This window comes from Plecotus auritus (genome assembly GCF_963455305.1).
Source record: "Plecotus auritus genome assembly, chromosome: 6".
Lineage (NCBI taxonomy): Eukaryota > Metazoa > Chordata > Mammalia > Chiroptera > Vespertilionidae > Plecotus > Plecotus auritus.
Genome location: NC_137773.1, coordinates 73,543,978 through 73,566,742, shown reverse-complemented (window position 1 = coordinate 73,566,742; position 22,765 = coordinate 73,543,978). Strand labels below are relative to the sequence as shown.

The 22,765-nt window shown below is 40.0% G+C and overlaps 1 protein-coding gene across 2 annotated transcripts in view; it reads left to right on the top strand.

Annotated features, from left to right (window-relative positions):
• The window catches only part of MFAP3L (microfibril associated protein 3 like), a 45,326-nt gene extending 24,629 nt beyond the window's left edge, over positions 1-20,697 (top strand). The window contains exons 2-3 of one of the 2 annotated variants that reach the window (XM_080676321.1): positions 1,799-2,227; positions 14,855-20,697. In XM_080676321.1, coding sequence (XP_080532447.1) covers positions 1,930-2,227; positions 14,855-15,804 — 1,248 coding nt within the window. In that variant the 5' untranslated portion in view covers positions 1,799-1,929 and the 3' untranslated portion in view covers positions 15,805-20,697. The remainder of the gene's footprint in view (positions 1-1,798; positions 2,228-14,854) is intronic. The other variant, XM_080676322.1, reaches the window with a different exon arrangement.
• Positions 20,698-22,765: the final 2,068 nt, after the last annotated feature.

Sequence of the window (22,765 nt, the reverse complement as noted above, 5' to 3'; positions counted from 1 at the left end):
ATGTAACATGTTCAGCAGATAAGATGAGTTTGTTTGGGAATGTTAATTTTGAGTTACCTTCAGAACATTCTGGCAGAGATGTCCTATGGGCAGTTAGTAATACCAGTCTGAAACCTAGAAAAAAGTCAGGTCTGAGAACATGGATTTGAGAGCTGTTAGATTGGAGGTAGTAATAAAGACATGAGAATGGAATCTTAGGAAGAGCTGTGGGTAAAAAGAAAAGAGAGCCAGAGATGAAACTCTGAGGGTTATCTAACTTTCAAGGATGAGGAAGAAGAGGAACTGGTACAGAATAGTGAGATCAGGCAGGGGGAGTTGAGTGCAGCAACTAGAGAGAGTTCGAATAAAAAAGAGTTAATAGTGGTGATCACCACAGAGATTTGGCAAGAGAAAGATTGAAAACTTGGCAATGAGGAGTGACTGGTGACTTCAGCAAGAGCTGTTTCAATAAAGTGCAGGCAAAATACAGAACTGGGTATTTAAAGTAATTCGCAGGGGAGGAATTTAGGGCAAAAGGCAGGATTTTTTGGAAACGAAAGTGGGAATTCATGCCTACAATTATTAGTATGAGAAAGGTGCCTTTTGAGAATAGTAGGAATAACACTGGGCTAAGATGCTTGATTTGAAAGCTGAAGATGTCCACAGCATTGTGAAAAGCAGCTACTGAACCTACGAAGCCCTGATACCCAGATTGCCAGATGTCACCAGAGATCTGGCTGGGGTTGGAAATAGTTCCTTAATTTGGCAACAACATGGTTGTATGATTCTCTCCAGTATATGCTGGCAGAGTCATGGCAACAGAGAACAAAGAGTGAAGATGTTGGGGATTGTGGTCTACATGACTGAGTCTAGACTGAGACAGAATTGGAACATGAAAGGGGGAAGGAAGGTAGATAGAGACTGAGAGAGAGAGAAAAAAGCGGGGAGGGCTAGAAAGTCTAGTAAGAGGAATAAGAGATCTGGAGGAATGGTAGGGTGCAGTTCAAAATAGTTATTTAAAACTTCAGAATTACTTGGAACTTCAGAATTTAGAATTTGGACAGATGAAAGTTCTAGAGTGTGGCTGTATGATTAGTGGGTCAAACAGAGGATAGAGATGTAGGTGAAAGTTAGATCTTTGGTCATGGAAGTACTGCCACCCATCATGTCACTGCATACATACTGATGTTCACCAGCCTCTGGGAGGCAAATGAAGAAACTAGGGAATTCAGTGAGTGATCATGAGTCAATAGATAACAAAAACATGAAACAGAGAGTTGGATGCCATAAAGCTCAAAGAACATGGGCAACTGCATGAAAGGGAAGGCGTATCCTGGAAGCCATAATGGGGACTTAGGAGAATGCCAGACTGATTCTGGTGGAGACCTTCCCCATGCTGGCAGGGCTGTGACCACTGAAATAGACAGGGAGTCATGTTCACTGGAAGAAAATGGTTAAGGAACCATCCATGTGAACAGTCAGGTCATCCACAATGAAGACAGGTGATGGGGTGGAAAGAGACCTTGTCATGCTAAACGGAAGAAGCCTGAATCAGTTTTTGAACTTTCTGAAGTAATGTGATACACTTATAAGAAATATATATTTTTTCCTATTCATTGCTACATATTTCAGTAGTAAAAATAGTAATTATTTGTTAGGATTCCTGGGGAAAATGTAATTTAATATTTGGAACATTTGAATTTGTGTATTGTTTAAACATTTTATAGGTATTTTAGCTGGGTTTCTAACATTTTATAAATAATATTTTTAAAGTATGAATGCTAATATTTATGTGTGTGTGGTTTTTTTATTTTAACAGGTTCTTAATCAAGAACCAACTTTATGGACCCAAGTCAGGTTTGTCCCATGGCCTGCTGTGAACAACGTGCTGTCTGATACAAGATTCCATTGGCAAACCATCTCTGTTGCCTTACAGAGCAAGCAAAGAAGATGGATCGATTGAAGAGCCATCTGCCTGTGTGCTTTCTACCTTCTGTGCCCTTTTTAATCCTAGTATCCACTTTAGCGACTGCAAAGAGTATGACTAACAGCACTTTAAATGGCACTGACATGGTCTTGGGCTTTATGCCCGTAATCATTGCCAGAACTGACCATATCATAGTCAAGGAAGGGAATAGTGCCTTGATTAATTGTAGTGTTAATGGCATCCCTGATCCACAGTTCAAGTGGTATAATTCTGTTGGCAAGCTGCTGAAAGAAGAAGAGGATGAGGAGGAGAGAGAAGGAGGTAGGCTTTAAAGTTGGGTCAAATGTCATAAAATATAAATAGAGACTATGGAGCCAGCACCTTGAATGTGAGTTGTTCTTATTGGGGTCATTTAAAGACCTCATTTTGTCTTCTTTCTGAGACAAGAGTGAAATATATAGCCTTAAGGATTCAAAGCAGTAATGAATTTATTTTTTTCACTCTCTGACTCAGAATACAAAGGATAAACATTAAAGCCTTTAAAAAGGCCTCTTGGCATTTTGTAATTTAATGAGTATAAAATACTATAGGGACAAATGTAAAAAAGATTTTCCCATAAGTATATATTCCATTTATAAGGGAGTTTTATTTTGTTTCATGGAACTGGCTCAAATAAACAATATAGCAGTTGTTTATCATTAAATGTCAGTTTAATCTGTGGACTGTGTATTTGAAGACCACACTTCTTGAAGGAAGTCTCTGTGCAAGTTCACAGCCACCAACTGGAGATCAGTCTGGGCTCCTGGGGACCTGGCTGAAGTTTCTAGACTGTCTCTTGCAGCTGAGGCCAAACAGGGAGGAAGAATGCAATGGCAAGGAATAACATGTACTAATAGGAGAACGCTTGGTTTTTAATAAATGAGTTTCTGACCAAAAAGTGTGAATCACCTACCTAAGCACTGAGCCTACTTCAGGGAAAATTCCAGCCAGAGAAAGGATTAATTGGGTCATTGGCAATTAGGACATTCCTTGTTTTAGGTGTGAGAATTGAACACCCAAGCCTGATCCATTAACTGGAGGGAGTTAGTGTCCTTTCCTAAGCATTTTCTTTGAGATCAAGTAGGGGGTTGGGGACCAGGGAGTAAAAGACCATTGTTCTGAAGTCACAGCTTATTCACTTCTGTCACCCTTTCCTTCACGTTGTCCTTTTCTTCCCATGGCGCTTTAACCAATGAACAATCCCCATAAGAGTTTCTGCTCCAAGGAAACCTACATTTTTAATCTCTTTCCCTCATTTTATCTTAATTGCTCTGAAAAAAGAATAGAGGCTAATGCTTCATGTCTCATTAGGAGCTGAGTGAATGGAGTTTTCTTGCAATTGCATACTTCTGCTTCACAGCCCTGCTCCTAATGGTGAAGGTGGCTCAAAGCCTAACATGGTTGTACTCTAACTTCCATTGCTTTGGGTCAGCTATTCAAAGATGCACAGCGTAAATAATAAAATTAGGTATCATGTATATGTTTGCCTGTTTAACCTGGAAGAGTAGAACGTTTTCCCTACCAAGTAAAATTAAGGGACCACAGAATTTTTTAAATTAGAAGGGACCTTCGGACAATGTAATCCAAATCCCTCTTTTACTTAAACTTTCCCAAGGTCCTGCTGTCGGTAAGTGGCTATGACTAGAACCTTCACTAATGACAGTGGAAAGATGAGACAACTCCCCCCCCACTCCCGACCCAGCCCACATTTGGTTATCATTCCCATAGTTCCTTCCCCCCAGACTACAAGGCAAAAGGAAGTGACATCACAATTGTGAAGAATGACAGTAACCATGGTAACATATACACACTCAGGTCCCTATATTTCATCAGATCTTTCTGCAGGGCTGGGTCACTTCAAGGTGACTGAATTGAGTGGAGCAAGGACTCCAACCTGAATCTACCTTTCCCGTGGACCTTGGAGTAAAGGTTATCCCTAGGTATTAAAGAGTTGAGACTGAGGCACTGAACCCCTAAGTCTTAGAAAGAAAACTGTGGAAACAGCCCAGTCCTGGGGCCTGAATTTCAGTTGTGACATCTTGAGTGCTGCCCTGAGGTAGCACCTTCCTGCTTCCAAGATACCATGTGATGTCTTAATTGAAAAGGTCTTTATTGCTATTTACTTCATCTTGGCAAGCTGACTCTGTACCCTGCCTTCATCATCTGTGTGTTGGGAAGTGGAACGAGATGGAAGTTACATTTGGCTCTGTGTTCTGTTTTATAGGTGCTCAGGTGGTCTACAGTAGCAGCCTGTCAGTGACCCCTGGGCCATGGCAACCGGTGGAGAGCCTTTGGCATAGAGAACTAACTGCTAGATCAGAACTTAGTAGCGTCATCATGTTTGTAGCCAGCAGCCTTGCTGATAAATCAGCCTGCTATTTTGAATTCTCAGATGGAAGATGCACTGTAGATTTTTTAAAAGAACTCATAAAACTAGTACTTGATGTTCTAGCTCAGCCTTTGCAATTACAATGCATAATTATAGTAATTTCAGAACATCAGTAATATGGGGCAATAGAAAACACTGTACCTAACAACTAAGTAGAACATAGGCAAGAGTAGAAACGGCCCTCTTCATTATAAAATATCAGAATTTTAGTCCTAGAATGACCTATTAGAGGACCCGTAGTCTTCAAATGGAGAAAAATGCCTCTATTATAACAGACATAGATTTTAATTTTCATGCTGATAGGCTACAGAAGTTTATGAAATGCTACAACTCAACAAAGAGGTGATTGAATAGAGAATGAAAAATGATGCTAATATCCTGGAACGTTGCCTAGATACAGTAGACTACTGTTAAAGCCAAACTCACAAAATGAATGTAATTTTCATTAACAGCCACTACCAATGATGAAGTCCCCATACCAAGTTCCCTGCGCTATTTCTAATCTTTACAATAAGCATGATGGTGAGGTATTATTAATCCTCATGTTGACAAATGAACAGCCAGGTAAGTGGAGAGGAAATTACACCACAGTGCAGCCAAACTGGTACATATTTGTTCTCCCTCTCTGTCCAACCAGCAACTAGCCGCTCATCCTTCAGGTCTCAGTAGGCGAAAAATGTTGAAGAGCATCTAACCCAGCCTGAGTGCATGAGAGAAGCCCTTCAGGACGGAAGAGGCATTGTAACCACCGCCATCACAGTTTGACAGTGTTAGGGTGCATGCTGTGACATGTTTATACAGAAATGTATTCAAAATCATCTGGGGAGTTGCTCCAGGAGCACACTACCATTCGCTTTGTGATTAGTCGGGAAAGGAGCAATTTCATTTCTTGTTTGTGCTGCAAAAGTGTGGTAGCGATTATTCATGCCAGCCCTGCCCTCCTAGAGAGAATGGGGCTATTTCCTGGTATTGGCAGAGGCTTTGCTTTTTTTCCCTGGTGCTTGTCACTTCAGTTCCACAGGACCAAGAGAGGTCAGTGTGTAATCTATTTCTGGAGGAAGACTTTTTGTGTTTGTTTGTTTTTTATCATTCACTGAAGGACATGTTTGGGGTCAGAATTCAAATATCATGAATAACCAACAAACGGCTGTGCAATGTGCTGGTTTCCATTTTCCTTTTACTAGAGGTAAGTAGAAATATATAGTTGTCCGAAAATATTATGAAAAAGTCTTAGATATTTCAGGTACATATTGTTAGGTGCATTTCTGCTGTGGCTTGTTACCTTGACTTGAAACCATTTAAATGCACATTAGCACCTTTATCAGATGCTAAATAACAAGCATTTTGAAAGTCGGTGGTACAGGCCTTTGTAAACATGTCTGGGTTGTTAGTGATGACATTTAAAATCTTCCTTAAAGTTGGGTTTTAGACCTTTCTGTGGATTTGTTTTCCGTACTCTTACAGCATTCTGTCACCAAAACTAATTAAGAATTATCTTTGGAAATAAACATGCACAGGGTAACTGAGTGGAACTATACACAAAGTCCACACTCGTCACAGCTGCTACTCTAGCTCTGTGGTCATCATTATCAATTTTGCATTTAGATTATATCACTGTGTTGTTTTTATCTCTCTGCTTTTCAGATTTTTTTTAATAGACTATGAATTGCCTTTTAACTACTTCTGCAAAGGACATCAGCAGGCTATGCCAGCCAAGTTTTAACCCTGTAGATACAGTGTAGTGTATCACACCTCCCTACTTAATATCCGTGGAAGGAGGTCAGTCCCCACAGCACTGAATGTAAATTGTCTTTAGACTCTAAGATCAGCATGAAGTAGTGTGTTAACTTATGGAAATATTATATTGAATATTTAACTGGAAACTGAGGTAGAAATTACCTGGAAAATGATTTCCTTTCTTTACAAACCAGAGATTTAAGTGCTTAGAATCTATGATTGTGATGATATAGGACAATATTTCCAATGACAGCAGTTGCCATTTAGTGATAGTTTGGTATGTGCCAGGTACTAAATTCCTCTTTTAGTAGATTCAATATTTGAGATTTTAAAAAAATCAACTTGTCAAAAGGCATTAGTCAAAGAATATGGGGTTATAAATACATTATTGGAAGTTCCCAAGAAGCACATGATAGTTTTTATTTGAACAAGTTCCTTAACTTTTCTTTTTCTTTTTGGTTAATCCTCACCTGAGGATATTTTTCCCATTGATTTTTAGAGAGAGCAAAAGGGAGGGAGGGATGGGAGAGAGAGAGAAAATAAAAACATCAATGTGAGAGAGACACATTGATTGGTTGACTCCCACACATGCCCAACCAAGGCTGGGGATAGAATCTGCAACAAAGGTATGTGCCCTTGACTGGGAATTGAACCCTCAACCTTTTGGTGTGTGGGCTGATGCTCTAACCATAGACCCACACTGGCCAGGGCCCTTAACTTTTATAAGCCACAGTTTTCCTATCTGTAAAATAGAGACAAATCCTTTTACTACCATGTGAGTTTGTGAGTCTTAAATAACCTATTCTGTGTTAAATGCTTAATACACTACCTGGCACATACCAAACTATCACTAAATGGCAACTGCTGTCATTGGAAATATTGTCCTATATCATCACAATCATAGATTCTAAGAGCTTAAATCTCTGGTTTGTAAAGAAAGGAAATGGTTTTCCAGGTAATTTCTTATTCTCTACTTCAGTTTCTCAACCTTTTAAATAAAATTTAATAAACACACACAAAAAAAATTATATCCCTTAAATGTTAATTGGAAATTTCAAAAGAATATGACTGCCATGATAGCTAGTTAGGAATATCTCCACCAGCAGAGGCTCGCCCTCCTCTAGCACATCACTTTGATACCCAAGAGGCTGTCTCTGAAGAAGCAGTGTAAGTGGAAATTGCAAAGTATATTACACACAGGGTGACCTTTACATTTGCTGAACCCACTGTTTCCAGAGATGCTGTTAAACCCCCTACAATGCACAGGATAGACCCCTACAAGGAATTATCTAGTGCAAAATGTCAGTAGTACCCAAGTTGAGAAAGCCTGGTCTAACCCAAAGAAGTGCACCTCAGTGAACTAAAGAATCATTGTGAAGTGGATCTTCAGTTGTGTGGACCCATCATGTCTTTTGGCATGATATATTGATTTATTTTCCAAACTGAGTCATATTAAGGGCCATCTTAACAACAAATCACTGTTTGTGTTTCTTTTGGGTGTGTGTTTCTTTAAATGAGTTGTGCTCCATTTGGGAATGTGAGCCACAATGCTTTAGTCTTAGCCATGAAAAGACCCTTCCAGATCTACCTCAGATAAGGATGACAACTGAGATTCCCAAAATGTAATCCTTTTATATGAACCCAGTTTAGGGTGCTCTTGTCTTGGAAGGCCACCTATAGCTACTGTCAAAAATGACTCTTGCTAGTCTGCATGGAATTACATGCTTGGCACTGTTTTAAAAATTAAGAATACCAGATCAAATTAGCTGAAGAATATGTTGTATCCCTTACCAGGAAATGAAAATATAGGTGCTGCCCTAGCCACTTTGGCTCAGTGGATAGAGCTTCGGCCTACAGACTGAAGAATCCTGGGTTCAATTTCAGTCAGTGGCACACACCCCAGTTGTGGGCCCAATCCCCAGTGTGGACATGCAGGAGGCGGCTTATCAATGATTCTCTCTGATCATTGATGTTTCTCTCTCTCCCTCTCTGAAATCAATAAAATGTATATATATAAAAATAAAGAAAATATAGGTGCTTTTCAGATACTATCCGTGCTTTTAAGCAGAGCAGAAGTGCAGGATCTGCCCAGTCCTTCCACTCTCACCATCCTGAGCTGAAAGCTGGTCTAAACCTATGTTAGCCTAGTCTACCGTGGCTCCACATGATGGAGGAGCTGGCTTGTTGGAGCTGCCCTAGTATTCTGAAGAGGTTCCTTGGGAGGACTGGGGAGGGAGGGCACAAGAGCCCTTGCAGCTTGCAATGTTTAAAACCTGACTATGCGGTGGCTTTAAGGAGCTGTCTTGTATTGCAGAAGCCCTGTAACAGGTGCAGCCATGCAGTGCTAAATTTGTTTTCAATTATGTTTTGTGAAAAGGCATGGATCCTTTTGCTGCAGAAGCCCGTATTTCACACAGTGGAAAATAAGGGCCACATTTGTAGCCACAAACCCACATACATTTTGTTCTTACTTGAAGAGCATCAATGCAATATGATACTTGTTCAAGTGAATGTTGTGTTTCATTTATGTTTACATAAACACTAACGAATGCTCACCACCTGAAAATTTTTATTTAAGTTGGTTTCAGGAAAATAACCTCGTTTTGGCAGATTGAACTCTTCCTTCTTGAATAGCATGGGCACGAGGAGCTTAAGAGCCTGAGTAAATGGAGTTGTGAACAGTTTTAATCGTATACCACTCACTGGGGATATACTAGTAGAGGAACTGAACATCAGTTTGTTTACATATCCACAGACGTCTCTAAGGCAAAAGAAATCCTTCTCATAAGTAATTTGAGGGAAATTCTTTAGCATTTGGGTATAATGTTAATTTTTAATGCTCAGTGATCCGTAGGAAAAGCTGGAAAGATTTAGGATTTCCATAGACATGGTATTTGGAGAAAAGCTGTAATTACAGTGTCTTTGTTGGTTGTGCTCTCACTTTCCTTAGGGTTCAGTTCCAGAAAGTGTTGATGCAGCTCATCTCTGTACAGCAAGACCTGGGTCAGAAGTTGTTTGCATGAGCGATAGTTCTGATCTGGTACCGTATATTGGTTGTACGTTGCGTCACAATAACCCCTATACCATAGAACGTCCTGATGTTTACAGGTTTAACTGTAGTCATATGGTGCTGTTGATCCACTTCTCTTCCTGGCACTGTCCTATTGACACAACATTGTGCTGTCTTGAGTGACTTCCCCTCCATGTGTGCATGCATGCCCCAGGGTGGCATAGAGGTACCAGGGCAGCCACCTTCCTGGGTGGGACTTCCTGGATGGCTTCTTCCAGAGAATGTTGGCAGGGGAAGAAAGCCCTAGAACTATGTCCCTGGAGAGAAAAACTATTCTGGAAAGAAAGATTTTTCATTACCTTGATTTTCTTGCATTCATTAATATTTTTCCAGTCAATCTAGGCTTGCCTGAGTTGAAGAATTTCAAGTCAAACGTTGCTCATAGGTTACATTCATTTTCAATTTTGAGGATTCCTCCAAATCAATCTTCCAAAGGTTTTTAGCCACCCAACTCCCACCTGCAGTGTGGGGGAGTGTTCCTTTCTCTGTTCTCTTGGAAACATAATGTATTCTCAATGTCACCCCCCCCCCCCCTTATTTGGCATTCTGAAAAGTGAAAAAGTTTTTTAAAATTAATCCCTTTAAATTTCAATTATAAATCATTGGTGTTTTTTTATACTTAGATACCATTTGCATTTCCTTTTTTCCCCTGTGACTTACCCATTCACATCTTTTCCCCATTTTTTTTTCTTTTGGGTTGGCCCTTTTGGATTTTAAAAATGGTTTGTCAGCTACAGGAGCACCCACTGACTTCCCTCTTTTGCTTATGTGCTTCCCTCAAGCCTCTGTTCACTTCCCCAGCCCCTGTCCTGTGCCAGGGAAACCCCAGTTATTTTTTGGAGTCTGTGTCCCTCTTTGGCTTGGATGGTTTTCGCAGTCAGACATCATCTTTGCATTTGCACATTCTGGGGTGGAAGCTGGTATATAAACAATGTATTCAACAATCGTTACTGAATGCATGAACAAGATTAAAAAAAAAAAAAAAGATCGCTGCCTTCTAAAAATGTCAGCTTTGTTGTGCAGCTTAGCGCACACCACAGCACAGCTAAGAAATAACATCTGCTAGCTTTTCTCTTTGCAAAGGAGAGACTGTCCCCACAACACTTCTGTTCACGTGTGGATGATTTTCACGTGTGATTCTGGAGTTTCTTGGGCAAGACTGTGACAGGTTCTGGGCAAACTCTAGTCTATCTGGCTCCTTTTTTCCAGTCTCTTCCTGCTGCGAGTGACAATATTTTAGCTTGACCTTCAGATGATACTCAGAGAACCAGAGTGAAGAGGGGGGATAGAGGAAGGGTGTTTCAAAGGGGGAACTACAGTCTGAGCAAAGCATTGGGGGACATGAACTATCATCAAGAAGGTTCGGGAACACATGTAATCTTTTGCATTAAGAAAGTAATAGTTCAACAGCTGCCTGTTTTATTTTCTCCGAAATCATTGCATGTAGAACTGACTTAGCATTAGCTGCTGACATTTTAGGTGTGTGTTGATGCTGAAGTGATGCAACGTAATGAAAATACAGCACATCTCTTGGACATTGCCTCTCAATTACAATTTAAAACACAGGGTGTGGACAGCACAGTGTATACCCGATTCGTGTTTATAGTTTGGGGGGTGTTTTTATTTCTTTAACTTTCTGACAGCTGAAGTTGGGACCGTTCCAGAATGAGTCTTGGGACAAGGTCTGATGGAGGTGAATGGCTCCATGCAGTACAGAAAATGTTCTCAGGATGATCCTAGCTGGGCAGGTACCCTGCGGAGATTCTGCATGAGCCTGGGCTCCAAGCTGATGTGGGAGGACCCCCAAGGTGGAATTTGCCATCGTCATAATTTCTAGGGGTTCATATGGTAGTAGAACAAGCAGAAATCTTTATCACTAGTCACAGGTCAACTGAGGCTGAGGCATAATTTGAGTCCTAATTCCTAGGAAGGAATCAATGTAGCAGCCTTTATAAAAAAAGCCTGACAGACCTACATCACCTCTGAGGTCGAAATCTTAGCTCTTCTGACAGTTAGTCTTTAGAGAGGTAGGTGTGTGTGTGTGTGTGTGTGTGTGTGTGTGTGTGCGCGCGTGCGCGTGTGTGTTGGCTTCCAAAGACTTGCTTTGTGATCTGATAATAGAATGTTTAATCCAGGTCACACATTAAAGCCTAAATGTAATTAATATCACATTAATCCATAAAATAAATATGATGGTTGTTTCAAGAGGAATCTAGTAAAGGACCAAAAACTAAAGAGAGGCCTTGGTGTCCTTGTCTTAAATTGGAAACAGAAAATTGCTGGCAGGGAGAGATGTGGTCCCAGTCATTAACTAGGGTGCTGCAGCTCAGATTATAGGTAATAACCCAAGGGTTTTAGGATCATAACATACTGGTAGATTCATTTTGTCATAGTTTATTGTTAAGCAAATATAGTCACTTCACAGATACATAGCCAGGTTTTAGAATTCAAGAACAAACTAAATTAATGATTGAATAAAGTATATAAGAGATGTTAGTCTAAAGACCCACTGCCCTGGCCGAAACCGGTTTGGCTCAGTGGTAGAGTGTCAGCCTGCGGACTGAAAGGTCCCAGGTTCGATTCTGGTCAAGGGCATGTACTTTGGTTGCGGGCATGTCCCCAGTAGGGCGTGTGCAGGAGGCAGCTGATCGATGTTTCTCTCTCATTGATGTTTCTAACTCTCTATCCCTCTCCCTTCCTCTCTGTAAAAAATCAATAAAATATATTTAAAAAATATATTGGATTAAGAAGCAGAATCTGCCCTGGATTAAGAAGCAGAATATGCTCCTGAGTAAATATCTGCTGAAAATCTGCTTTCCCCCAAAATGAGCCATAAATGTCACCTACTAAGGTTGTGTTTGGTTCCAAATTGTGCCTCTTTTCACAATGTGAAAAGAATCTTCTGAAATATCTAAATTTTAATCTGCAGTGAATTGCTTGGGTCCAGAATAGAGAAATACATGTCAATACACAATTACAAATATGCCTGAAAATAACTATGAAATTTACGCTCAGAAACATCTTTAAATAGTGGAAAGCATTGGCATGTTGTAAATAAAATATATTGTTGCATTTCGTTTGTAACAAAATACAGTATGACTAAAACTATTATGTAGGTGCCAGGAGAAGGCTATTTATATTACCACTAGAGGCCCAGTGCACGGATTCATGCACTGGTGGGGTCCCTCAGCCTGGCCTGCACTCTTTCGCAATCCAGGACCCCTCAGGAGATGTAACAGTGCGCGAAGAGGTAGGCGGCTTGGGAGGAGCCCGAGCCGGCGCCGCTCCTGCTCATCCCAGCCTTGCTGCGCCTGCTGCTGCTGCTTGGTAGCGCTGCCGAGGAAGCAGGAGAGACTCACGCTGCTGCAGCTGTGCTCGCCAGCCATGAGCCCGGCTTCTGGCTGAGCGGCACTCCTGTTGTGGGAGCACACTGACCACAAGGGGGCAGCTCCTGCAGTAAGTGTCTGCCCCCTGGTGGTCAGTGTGCATCATAGCGACTGGTCATTCGGTCGCTTAGGCTTTTATATATATATAGATTAGCTGCCCACCTTCCTAGCTTAGTGTTCATTGCTGCTTTTGTTCTTCTGCACCCAGGTTCAGACTATTCTGTTTTTGTATTTACAGATTAATTCCTCCATAAAAGGAGTGGCATTGGGGAGATTAGGAGATGAATAAATTGATTCTAATCATTCCCCATACAAATAACCTCACCTCCTCACCCTCTTCCACTACTATTTCCTTTTGTATTTTCTTACAAATAAAGGAAGGTAAATGTATCACCTGTAATTCTTGGAGCCCAGTGCCTTCCATATCTATAATAAGCTTTCAATCAACTAGAGGGTTTTTTGTTTGTTTGTTTTGTTTTTGTCTTCTAGGCCTGTTATAGTCTACTCTTATGAAACAAACAAATTTTAAGAAAATTATAATTTCCCTTGCCTCCCTCCTATCATTATACATTTGGATAAATCTGCAGTGAAAGTATCAATATTCAGGTTTAGGGAATGAAAGGCGTGGAAGCTTGCCCCTGCCCCATGTGAATGAGAGAAAATTTCACAGACTGGGTGCTAGGTTTGTTTATTCTTGCACATTCACAGAGACTGAACATTTCACCAGATTTTCCAAACCAGTGTTTTCTACTCTTGGGGAAAATATACTGGCTGAATTGTTAGAAAAGGGTTAGTCAGGGACACCAGGAACCACACTTCACAGATGTTCTTTCAGAAAGCAAAGTAATGTGACAGCATCCACTAAGGGCATCCTGTCCTATTTCCCAGGGCTAGTAAGTCAGGGACTGTGGCCCGCAGGAGGCACCTCACCACTCCTGCCAGCTTCCTTCAGAATGTTCCTTGGGCTGCAGTCACCATGTGGTAGCAGAACGACAGTGGAATATAGAAGATCCTCTGTTGCCTTATTCCTCAGTCCCTTGGTCACGTATGTGCTCACTAGTTTTAAAAAGGAGCATTTTGCTTGTTGCTTTTGGTAAATATCAGACTCTTAATTAAAATTAAAAGTCACTGCCAGGAGGGAAGAAACAAGTAAAAAGCCTATGCAGTAATAGGTACTTCAGAGGCAACTACATGTTAAATGGTCCAGTCTCTCAGGAGAGGGCCTCTAGCTGGCTTGGGGACCTGGAGTGCTTTTATAAAGAAATACCTGCCTGTTCTGTTCCTTAGACCTCCCCATAGGCCTGACCTGGACCCTCCCTTCTCTATAGGACAGTGTAGGTAGGTAGAGATGGGATTACAAAAAAGCTCAGACCCAAGACCCACAAGCCAGATCTAGTATTATGTTGTCCAGGGGTCCTCTGACCTATGGGTATACAGGCAGACTAGGAATTAACCCCAACTAAAGAGTTTTGCCGGACTCAGAACCTCATTCACAAGGCAACACTAGGTCCTTTCCAGGCCAGAGGGAAGTATTTCTGTTATCAATATGCATTCTCTACTGTGTGAGGCTTACTTTCAATTTGATGAGTCTATCATTTATTTGCAAGACTAAAACAAACTGATACTAATTCATATCCAGCCTCCTTATCTTCACATTGTTAGCTAATATAGATAAGTAGTATGGATAATTCATTGTAGATTCTCAAAATTAATGACATAATCATGTTTTAATCAACAGAGGTCATACAAGGACAACTTCAATGTCAAATATGAACAACCTGGGTAAACAATTATAACTTAATTTGATTTACTCCAGATTTTATGTTGGTCCTAAACTACTTGATATTCTGAGAAACATTAAACTCCCCAGTGTTCAACAGAGTCATGCTCACAGGCAGGTTAGAAAATCAGATGCTACAGTGAAGGAATTCTCTAGTAAGAGCACAGTATTTTCCAGATTGTTTATTTTTCTTATTTTTCACTAGGATGTGGAATTATACAGTATGCTTTGGTGGTTTAAAGAGTACAGACTCTTGAACTTGAGTTCATCTTCTAGCTCTACTACTTCCAAACTGGTGATTTTGGGAACATGGTTTAATCTAATTGTGCCTCCGTTTTGTCATCCTATAAAGTGGGGCTAGTATTAGTACCCATCCCACAGAGTTGGTGTGAAGGTTAAATGAGTTTATACATGTCAATGTCTGGCACACAATAAAGGTTCACTGTTGCTATCATCAATAGAAGATATTTCTAGTAACGTGCAAGCTTGTAGACACTTCAATGGAAACCGTATGACTTTTCTTTGAATATTCTCTCCCTTCCAACAGGAAAATGGCAGATGCACGAGGGTGGCCTCCTGAACATCACCAAGGTGTCTTTTTCAGACCGAGGGAAATACACATGTGTTGCCTCCAATGCCTATGGCATTGTGAACAACACGGTGACCCTGCGTGTCATCTTCACCTCGGGAGACATGGGTGTCTACTACATGGTGGTCTGCCTCGTGGCCTTCACCATCGTCATGGTCCTCAACATTACCCGCCTGTGTATGATGAGCAGCCACCTGAAGAAGACAGAGAAGGCCATCAACGAGTTCTTTAGGACAGAAGGCGCAGAGAAGCTGCAGAAGGCATTCGAGATTGCCAAGCGGATCCCCATCATCACCTCAGCCAAAACTCTAGAGCTTGCCAAAGTCACCCAGTTCAAAACCATGGAGTTTGCCCGCTACATTGAAGAGCTGGCCAGGAGCGTGCCGCTGCCTCCTCTCATTATGAACTGCAGAACCATCATGGAGGAAATCATGGAGGTGGTCAGGCTGGAGGAGCAGGGGCAGAATTTTGTGCGGCACACGCCAGAAGGCCAGGAGGCCATGGACAGGGATGAGGTATACATGATCCGAAACTCTCTGAAGCGAAGTGACTCCCCCACCGCCGACTCAGACGCCTCATCGCTTCATGAACAGCCTCAGCAGATTGCCATCAAGGTGTCCGTGCATCCACAATCCAAAAAAGATCACGTGGATGACCAAGAGGGTGTACAGTTTGAAGATGTCAAAGATGAAGAGGATACAGAACTGTCAGCTGAACAATCCCCAGAAACTGTAGAGCCTTCTACAGATGTAACATCCACGGAGCTAACGCCTGAAGAGCCCACACCTGTTGAGCCCATGGCTGCTGAGGTATCAGATAGAGTTCCGCCGCCAGCTTACCTGGAAACTACAGAGCTGGCAGTGGCACATGAAAGAAACACCTGCATTATTTATGAAAGCCATGTCTAATATCAACTCTGAAAAGCTATGCATATTAAGAAAATCAGGGGCTGCTGCTCGTAGTCCAGATGTAGTACGCACTTGCCGCTAAGCCTTACCAGGAGACTCTCATCCCTTAGGTAGGAGTGATGCTATTGTAGAAGGGGAAACACCTTTGTGCAGTCCTTGTGACTGGACCTTCCCCAGGAGAAAAGGATGCAGGAAACATCAGGGTGCAAAATTGATGCTATTGTCCAAGTGATACAAGTTTTAGAGACAATTCTCTGCCAAATACCTTCACTGGTGATGCCCTTTTGGCAAAGAGTACACTACTGCAAGATAAATTGAGTTCAAGAGCCCTGTCCAATGCACACTGCATTGCTTTTCTTTTTAAAAAAATTATAGGTCTGCTACAATAGCAAATGCATGTATATGGGTTTGTTGCACTTTCTTTTCAGTCCTTGTTCCTTTCACTGTTCCTTGATAATGGAGTAGTTGTTATATTAATACTAATTGCTCATTCTGATTTAGTCTTCTTTGTCCTTGCTTTCCCCTAGAACAGTGGTCGGCAAACTCATTAGTCAACAGAGCGGCAAACTGCGGCTCGCGAGCCACATGCAGCTCGTGAGCCGCAGTTTGCCGACCACTGCCCTAGAACAATTACCTCAGAGGCTTTGATATCAGTCACCGTACCAGGGCTGATATCTACAAGTCATTTATAATGTTCCAGAGTAGTCACTAGACTCCTTGTTTTTGTTATTCCCAAGGCCTATTTTCATACCTTGATTTTTACTTGTTTCCAATGAAGCTGCTGTAAGTGAAACTTAGAAAAACTTTGCCCAGGAACAGCACTTTAATAGCCAAATGAAAACGAGTTTACCTGTCCGATTCTGAGAGCCTTTGTGTGAGCTCAACTGAAGTACGGTGGTGATGGTGGATTATAAAAGGTTAAGTATACCCATAACAACCATAAAAACTGCTGTTTTTACATTTAAGTAACATCATCCTCAAAAAAAACCTGATCTTTACCTGGAAAATGTATTGCTTCCTAAGTCAGAGGCATTTGAATTCCTGTAGGTTGTAGAATATTGGCTACCCATGGACTTGCAGGGAAGGATAATAAAGAGCTAATATGCTAATTAGACCAAACAGCAGAACGACCATCCAGACGACCTTCCAGATGAAGCTGGGGCCACGATGGCTGAGCCCTTGCATGAATTTCGTGCATCCGGCCTCTAGTATTATAATAATAGTACAGGAAACTGTACCATCAAATTTCATGCCAAAAGTATTAAATTAATTTTTAGTCTCACAAGAAAGTTATATGAAAGGTAGAATGATGTCATAGACAAAAGACAAAACTAGTCATCCAAAGGCCAACACCTTACCTGACAGTGCCAATAACCAGCTGCCTAGCTTTGGGCAAGTCTGGGTTTCAGTTTCCTTATCTGTCAGAGGCAGAAGACTTGGTGAGTTCTGAGCACCATTTAAATAGTCTCATTCTCTCACAGAACCAACCCAATATTATTATCCTTGTTCTTTTTCACAGTTACTTTAAAGATTTTCATTTGTGTCTCTAATGTTGTTTATGCTGCATTACTTACTCAGTAATAAGATTTTCAAAAATCATAGCATTTTAAGTAATTTGTGGATCTTCTCCCTCCCTTCCCCCCAAATTAATCATTTGACCACTTCTACAATTTAGATTTAATCATGACGAGAACAAGTGGTGTTATTTCATTTTCAGTTAGGAGCAGGGAGGCACTAACCTTAAAGCAGTTATAAGGGTCATGACATCGGAGGTTAGTTACATGGCCACATTGGTGATGAGAGAGCAGATGAAGATGTCTAGTCATTAATCTGTCACTCTTTGGAACTGACCTTGGACAGTTCCCTTCTCCATTCTGGGGTTTAATCTTTTTTACTTGCAAAGTATAGGGGTTGTTGTGCTCGTTGATCACAAAATCCCTTCTAGCTCAGACATTTAAAGTTTTATGGAAAGTTTGTAATCTCTCATGGTGGCCCCCATAGCATGAGACATGCAATATTAGGAACAAAAATGGGTACATGAGGTTGGATGCTTTTGCTGTCCAAACTTTACAGCAAATGTCTCTAGCTCTGTAGCTGAGGTCAGTGGGTATGGCTTTAGGAATGGCTTTGATGGTTTTTTCACTCATAGATACCTGATATTGAAGGCAAACTCACATGATGTGGAGTTTGATCAGACATCTCTTGGTCAGGAATAAACTGTTGGCATCTTGGGTGGTCACATAAAGAAATTAGTAGTGAGCAACAAGAGAAACCATGCCTCCTGACTGGGCTCTCCTGACTGGGATTTTATGTATTTGGGTGCAGAAAAGTTTTATCTCCAACTCTCAGAATATAAATATTTTTCCCTTGTTATAGAGGTCAACAAACTGTTACCAGGGATCTGTATGCCCTAAAAAATAGAGACTTAAGCTCACTTTGGGGTGTTGTAAGAACTGTTTCTCAATGTATTCTGTTTTCATTCCACCCAAACTCATGTGCATATTTCCACATGAAAATTACAGGAGAAGACATCTAGTATTTTGTCTAGACATTGATTCAGGGTAAAACGTTTAAAATGGGCAAATTTTTTTATGAAGTAGGAGCAGAAATGTGTGACCAAAGAATGTTTCCATTTTGCTTTTAGCTTCTTTAGACTGAGGAGATTATCTAGATTTTCAAAATGTTCTCTCTCTTTAAAGCATCAAAAAGCTCTTGATATAATAATAGCCAACCTAAAGGGAAACTGGCTTACAACAGAGATTTCTCCTCCCAGAAATTCTACACTCTTCCTATCCATCCTATTGCTTCTTACAAAGGGAGAAAAGTTCTCCTGCTAGAATATGAAATGTAGATGACCTTGTGACTTTCAGCTGATTTTCAAAGATTCATAGACGTATGGCTGTGTGTGTGTGTGTGTGTGTGTGCGCGCGCGCGCGTGCACACACACACACACACACGCACAACACACGTCAGAATCATTTGGGCAGTTTTAAAAGCTTAACACCAAATCCCAAGCCATGTTCCTTGGGTTATATGTAGTCATTCTCAAAATCAAACAATTTTGGGTTTCTGAGTCATCTGGTTATATTCTAGCAATTTTTTTCTTGAAATTCTGAAAATAATTCAGATATGTATGCATATTTAATTCACGTAGGTGTCTGCAAACTTGGATGGTATTTATTGTAAATGAAACAACATTTATACTGAAAAATATGTAATTTATAGTGGTTTTGTTTAATATATTATATTTTCATACTGTTAGGGCACATCTACTCTTCTCATCTTTTTGTATATCATACTTAGTAAAAAGAAATACTAATACTTGACTGACTAAAATCTCTAGGAACTAAATGTGATGCCTAATCTATAGAAATCGCTGAAAATCTGTGAATGTTCTCACCCATACCAAGCATTATTGTGTCGTCATTACATCAAGAATGATCTGTCTCAGATGCTTATAAGCATTTCTTTTTTATAAAACTATGGATTCTGGAATCCCCTTCCTTTCTTTTTCTTTTTCGTTGTTTCCTGCATTTTTCATTGTGTATGTTGTTTAAGCTTCCCTTTAAAGGGCAAGTGTGAGATAAGAAAACAACTTAATGGAAAGACAGAATTGACCTATGGCTCTGTAGATTATTTAATGGACTGATAACCTGTTTTAAATCTCATGCTTGGGTTGTTATTTATTAGTGACCTAAGATCTGCTCACTTCTTTAGCACATGAAGAAAATGTGAGGCACAGTAAGTATTTGCATGTTTTGTACAGGCACACTCTCAATGTGATGCAGCCAACACAAATCACGTTCACTATAGAAATACCAATCCCAACCACGGGAGGAACCGTTTTACAACGGCAAATCTGGCATCTTTTATTCGCAAATGGAAATATTGTGTCATTGTTGAAACTCTGAAATGGGTCTGTTAAAGGGGGGATTTCCTCTGTGTTTCATTTGGTAAGAAAATGGAGCGTTTAACTCTTCTTTCAGATACTCTATTTTATACTCAGCACAGTTCAACTACTGACCTGTACCTATCTTCCCATATCCTTTTAGCAATCCCTTAAGATTATTATTCCTGTTTCTACTATATTTTTAAACTAATTTATTGTACTCTTTAAATACCTACTAGATCTCATTGTATATTCCCACACATATTTTGAACACCTGATATCTTTAAGATATCAGGTGCTCAAAATATTCATTTTTATATTTACCTATTCATTTAAAAGCCCTTCAGTAGATAACAACATTCATTTTCCTAATGCCTTTCTTGGGGCTTCTACAATGATTAATCTGGTTTGGATGAAATAAACCAGTGTGTGTGTGGAGCGGGGGGGAATCAAGTAAAATAGAATTGCTTATTATGTTTTCCAAAGGACTGAGAGTTTGGTATACAAGAAAGTATCATATGAGGTTGGCAATGATCTTTATTATTCTATAGAGATATCATTTTAAGGAAGCTAATACTTAGACTACCACAATCAAAATTAAAGCTTTAGAGAATGTAAAACTATAAAACAATTAGCTCTAAGAATATTTTGGCATGAATTATTTTTTATTTAACCTGTAACAATAGCCTTCAAATGTATCTCTCTGACACCATAGAGCTGCCTACAGTGAATTAGGGTCCAAGAAGATGCTTATATTTCTGTTTGGTTTGCTGTATATCTACTTCTGCATATCCTGTATTAAAATTGGAAAGTAAAAAAATTTACCTGGGGGAAATGTCAAACTGGCAATTTTGTGAACTATAAGTGTTCAACCTTTTAAAAGTAATTTAAATATGGAAACAAATGACTGATATTTAAGTTGATGTTATAGTAGGAAAAAAAAACACCAAAATGTGATTCATCCTGTATTTTGATTGTTGCTTTAATAAAGGGTTTGCACAGGTGTGAGGATTGTGTGTTGTGTCCCACCTAAAGGGCATGTCATTGTGGCCTGGTTTACTTTTTGCAATGGCATGAGATCTGTAGTCAGTTATTTTTCCTACCTTCTGCATCTGCAGCTTATCTTGGCGGGCGGGAGGGGGGGAGGGGGGGAGGAAAAATGAAATAATTTTTATGCAAAATTACCAACTATCCAAATTCAGAAACATTAACTTCATTCTGACAAACTTCATAGCAATTTACTTTTATCTGTATCAAGACATAATTTTTGACATGTAACATCAAGCTTATTGAAGAGAATCGAGAGAGATCAGGAAACTCACATATCCAGAACTTTCCACAGGAGTAGGCATGAGTAATAGGTCTGCCACAAAACATCTAAACAACACCCAATCCAGGACAAATCTAAGAACATGCTAAGAATGTCGGTTCCTTTGACAGTAAGCTTCAAAAGCTGAATTCCACTCAGATGAGACACGCAAGCAAAACAAGAAAGGAGACTACCGAATGGGAAAGTAAGGCACATGACAAGGGTAGAAAGTATTTTACTGTGGACTAAAGATGCAAAAGAAGTTACTGAGCAAGTGATACAATAAACCATGCATATGGTACAACTAACCATCCATAGGTTCTCTCCAGTGATTAAAAGGGTTTAAGAGAATTATGCTGGCATTCCTAGCAAAATGAATGACTGTGTCCTCACGAAAGAGAAAATAGGTAAGTTTTGTCTTAACCAGGTAATTTTGGTGCATATTTTCAGACACAGAACAAACAGATACTAAATTATTTTTTGCATATTTTGGAATGCCACGTTCTCCATGGGCCTTAATCAAAGGAGCTAGAGCTTGATAAAACTTAACGTTAATCAGTGATTTTAAAAGGATATAGTCACAGATTTGGAAATTAAGTAGGATGTTATCTGATTTACATACCTTTTCTACAGTGTGCCTAACAAGTAGTAGCAGTTCAGTTCTGCTTGAAAATCTCTGATATCCCTGGCCAAGTAGTTCAATTGGTTGGAGCATTGTCCCGTACACCAAAAAGGTTGCAGGTTTGGTCCCATGCTCTCTCACAACGATCTCTCTCTCTTTCTCTCTTTCTCTCTTAAAATCAATAAAAACATCCTCGGGTGAGGATTTTTTTTAAAAAGAAAAAATCTCTGATAAATAGAGACCACACTACCTCATGCAGCATCATATTCAATTGTTGATAGGTTTTAAATTCTGAGTGAAAAATCTTAAAAGTAGTATCACACTGGTCCTTGAGCTAGCTGAAAGCATGATTTAGTCCTACTATGATAAACTGTCTCTTTTGCCCTGGCTGGGTAGCTCAGTTAGTTAGAGCGTTGTCCTGATATGCCAAGGTTGTGGGTTCGATTTCCAACCAGGGCACATACAAGAATCAACCAATGAATGCATAAATAAGTGAAACAATAAATCAATGTTTTCTCTCTGTCTCTCTCTAAAATCAATAACTAAAAATTTAAAAAATAAAATTATCTTTTTACTGTCAAGATAAAACAAAATTATTATTATAAATGTATTCATAGAAAAGAGGATTACAAATATTGGGGGTGCTTCTGACACTACTACATTAATTACATGCCATGTGACACTCATTCTTTTGTGTGAATGGTTTCTGCCAATTGGTGTTAGAGGAAGAAGTGAGTTGCTTCCCCCCAACACCTAGGCCCCTCCCCCGGATGCCCTAAGGCTACAGCTCATTAAATAAAGGATGGTTCAACAAGCCAGAACAAAAAAGAAAAGAAGCAGCAAACTTGTTGCCTTGGTGATTATGGTTTTGAAGGACCATTAGAAGTGACATACTGAAAGAAGTACATATAAGTGTTAAGTAGAATATTGAGGTATTTTTGAATAGCAATTGAATGGGACCCAGACCAATTGCATTTACACTATTAGGGAAAATGATGACTCCAAGGGTAAAATGATAATTCTCCTAAAATACTAAAGAATACTAAATAAGCTAAAAATATGAGTGAAGACTGATAAAGCAATATGAATTTTCTCCCAAAATAATTTTTCACTACCAACGGAGTGGATTTTCTTTTAATTG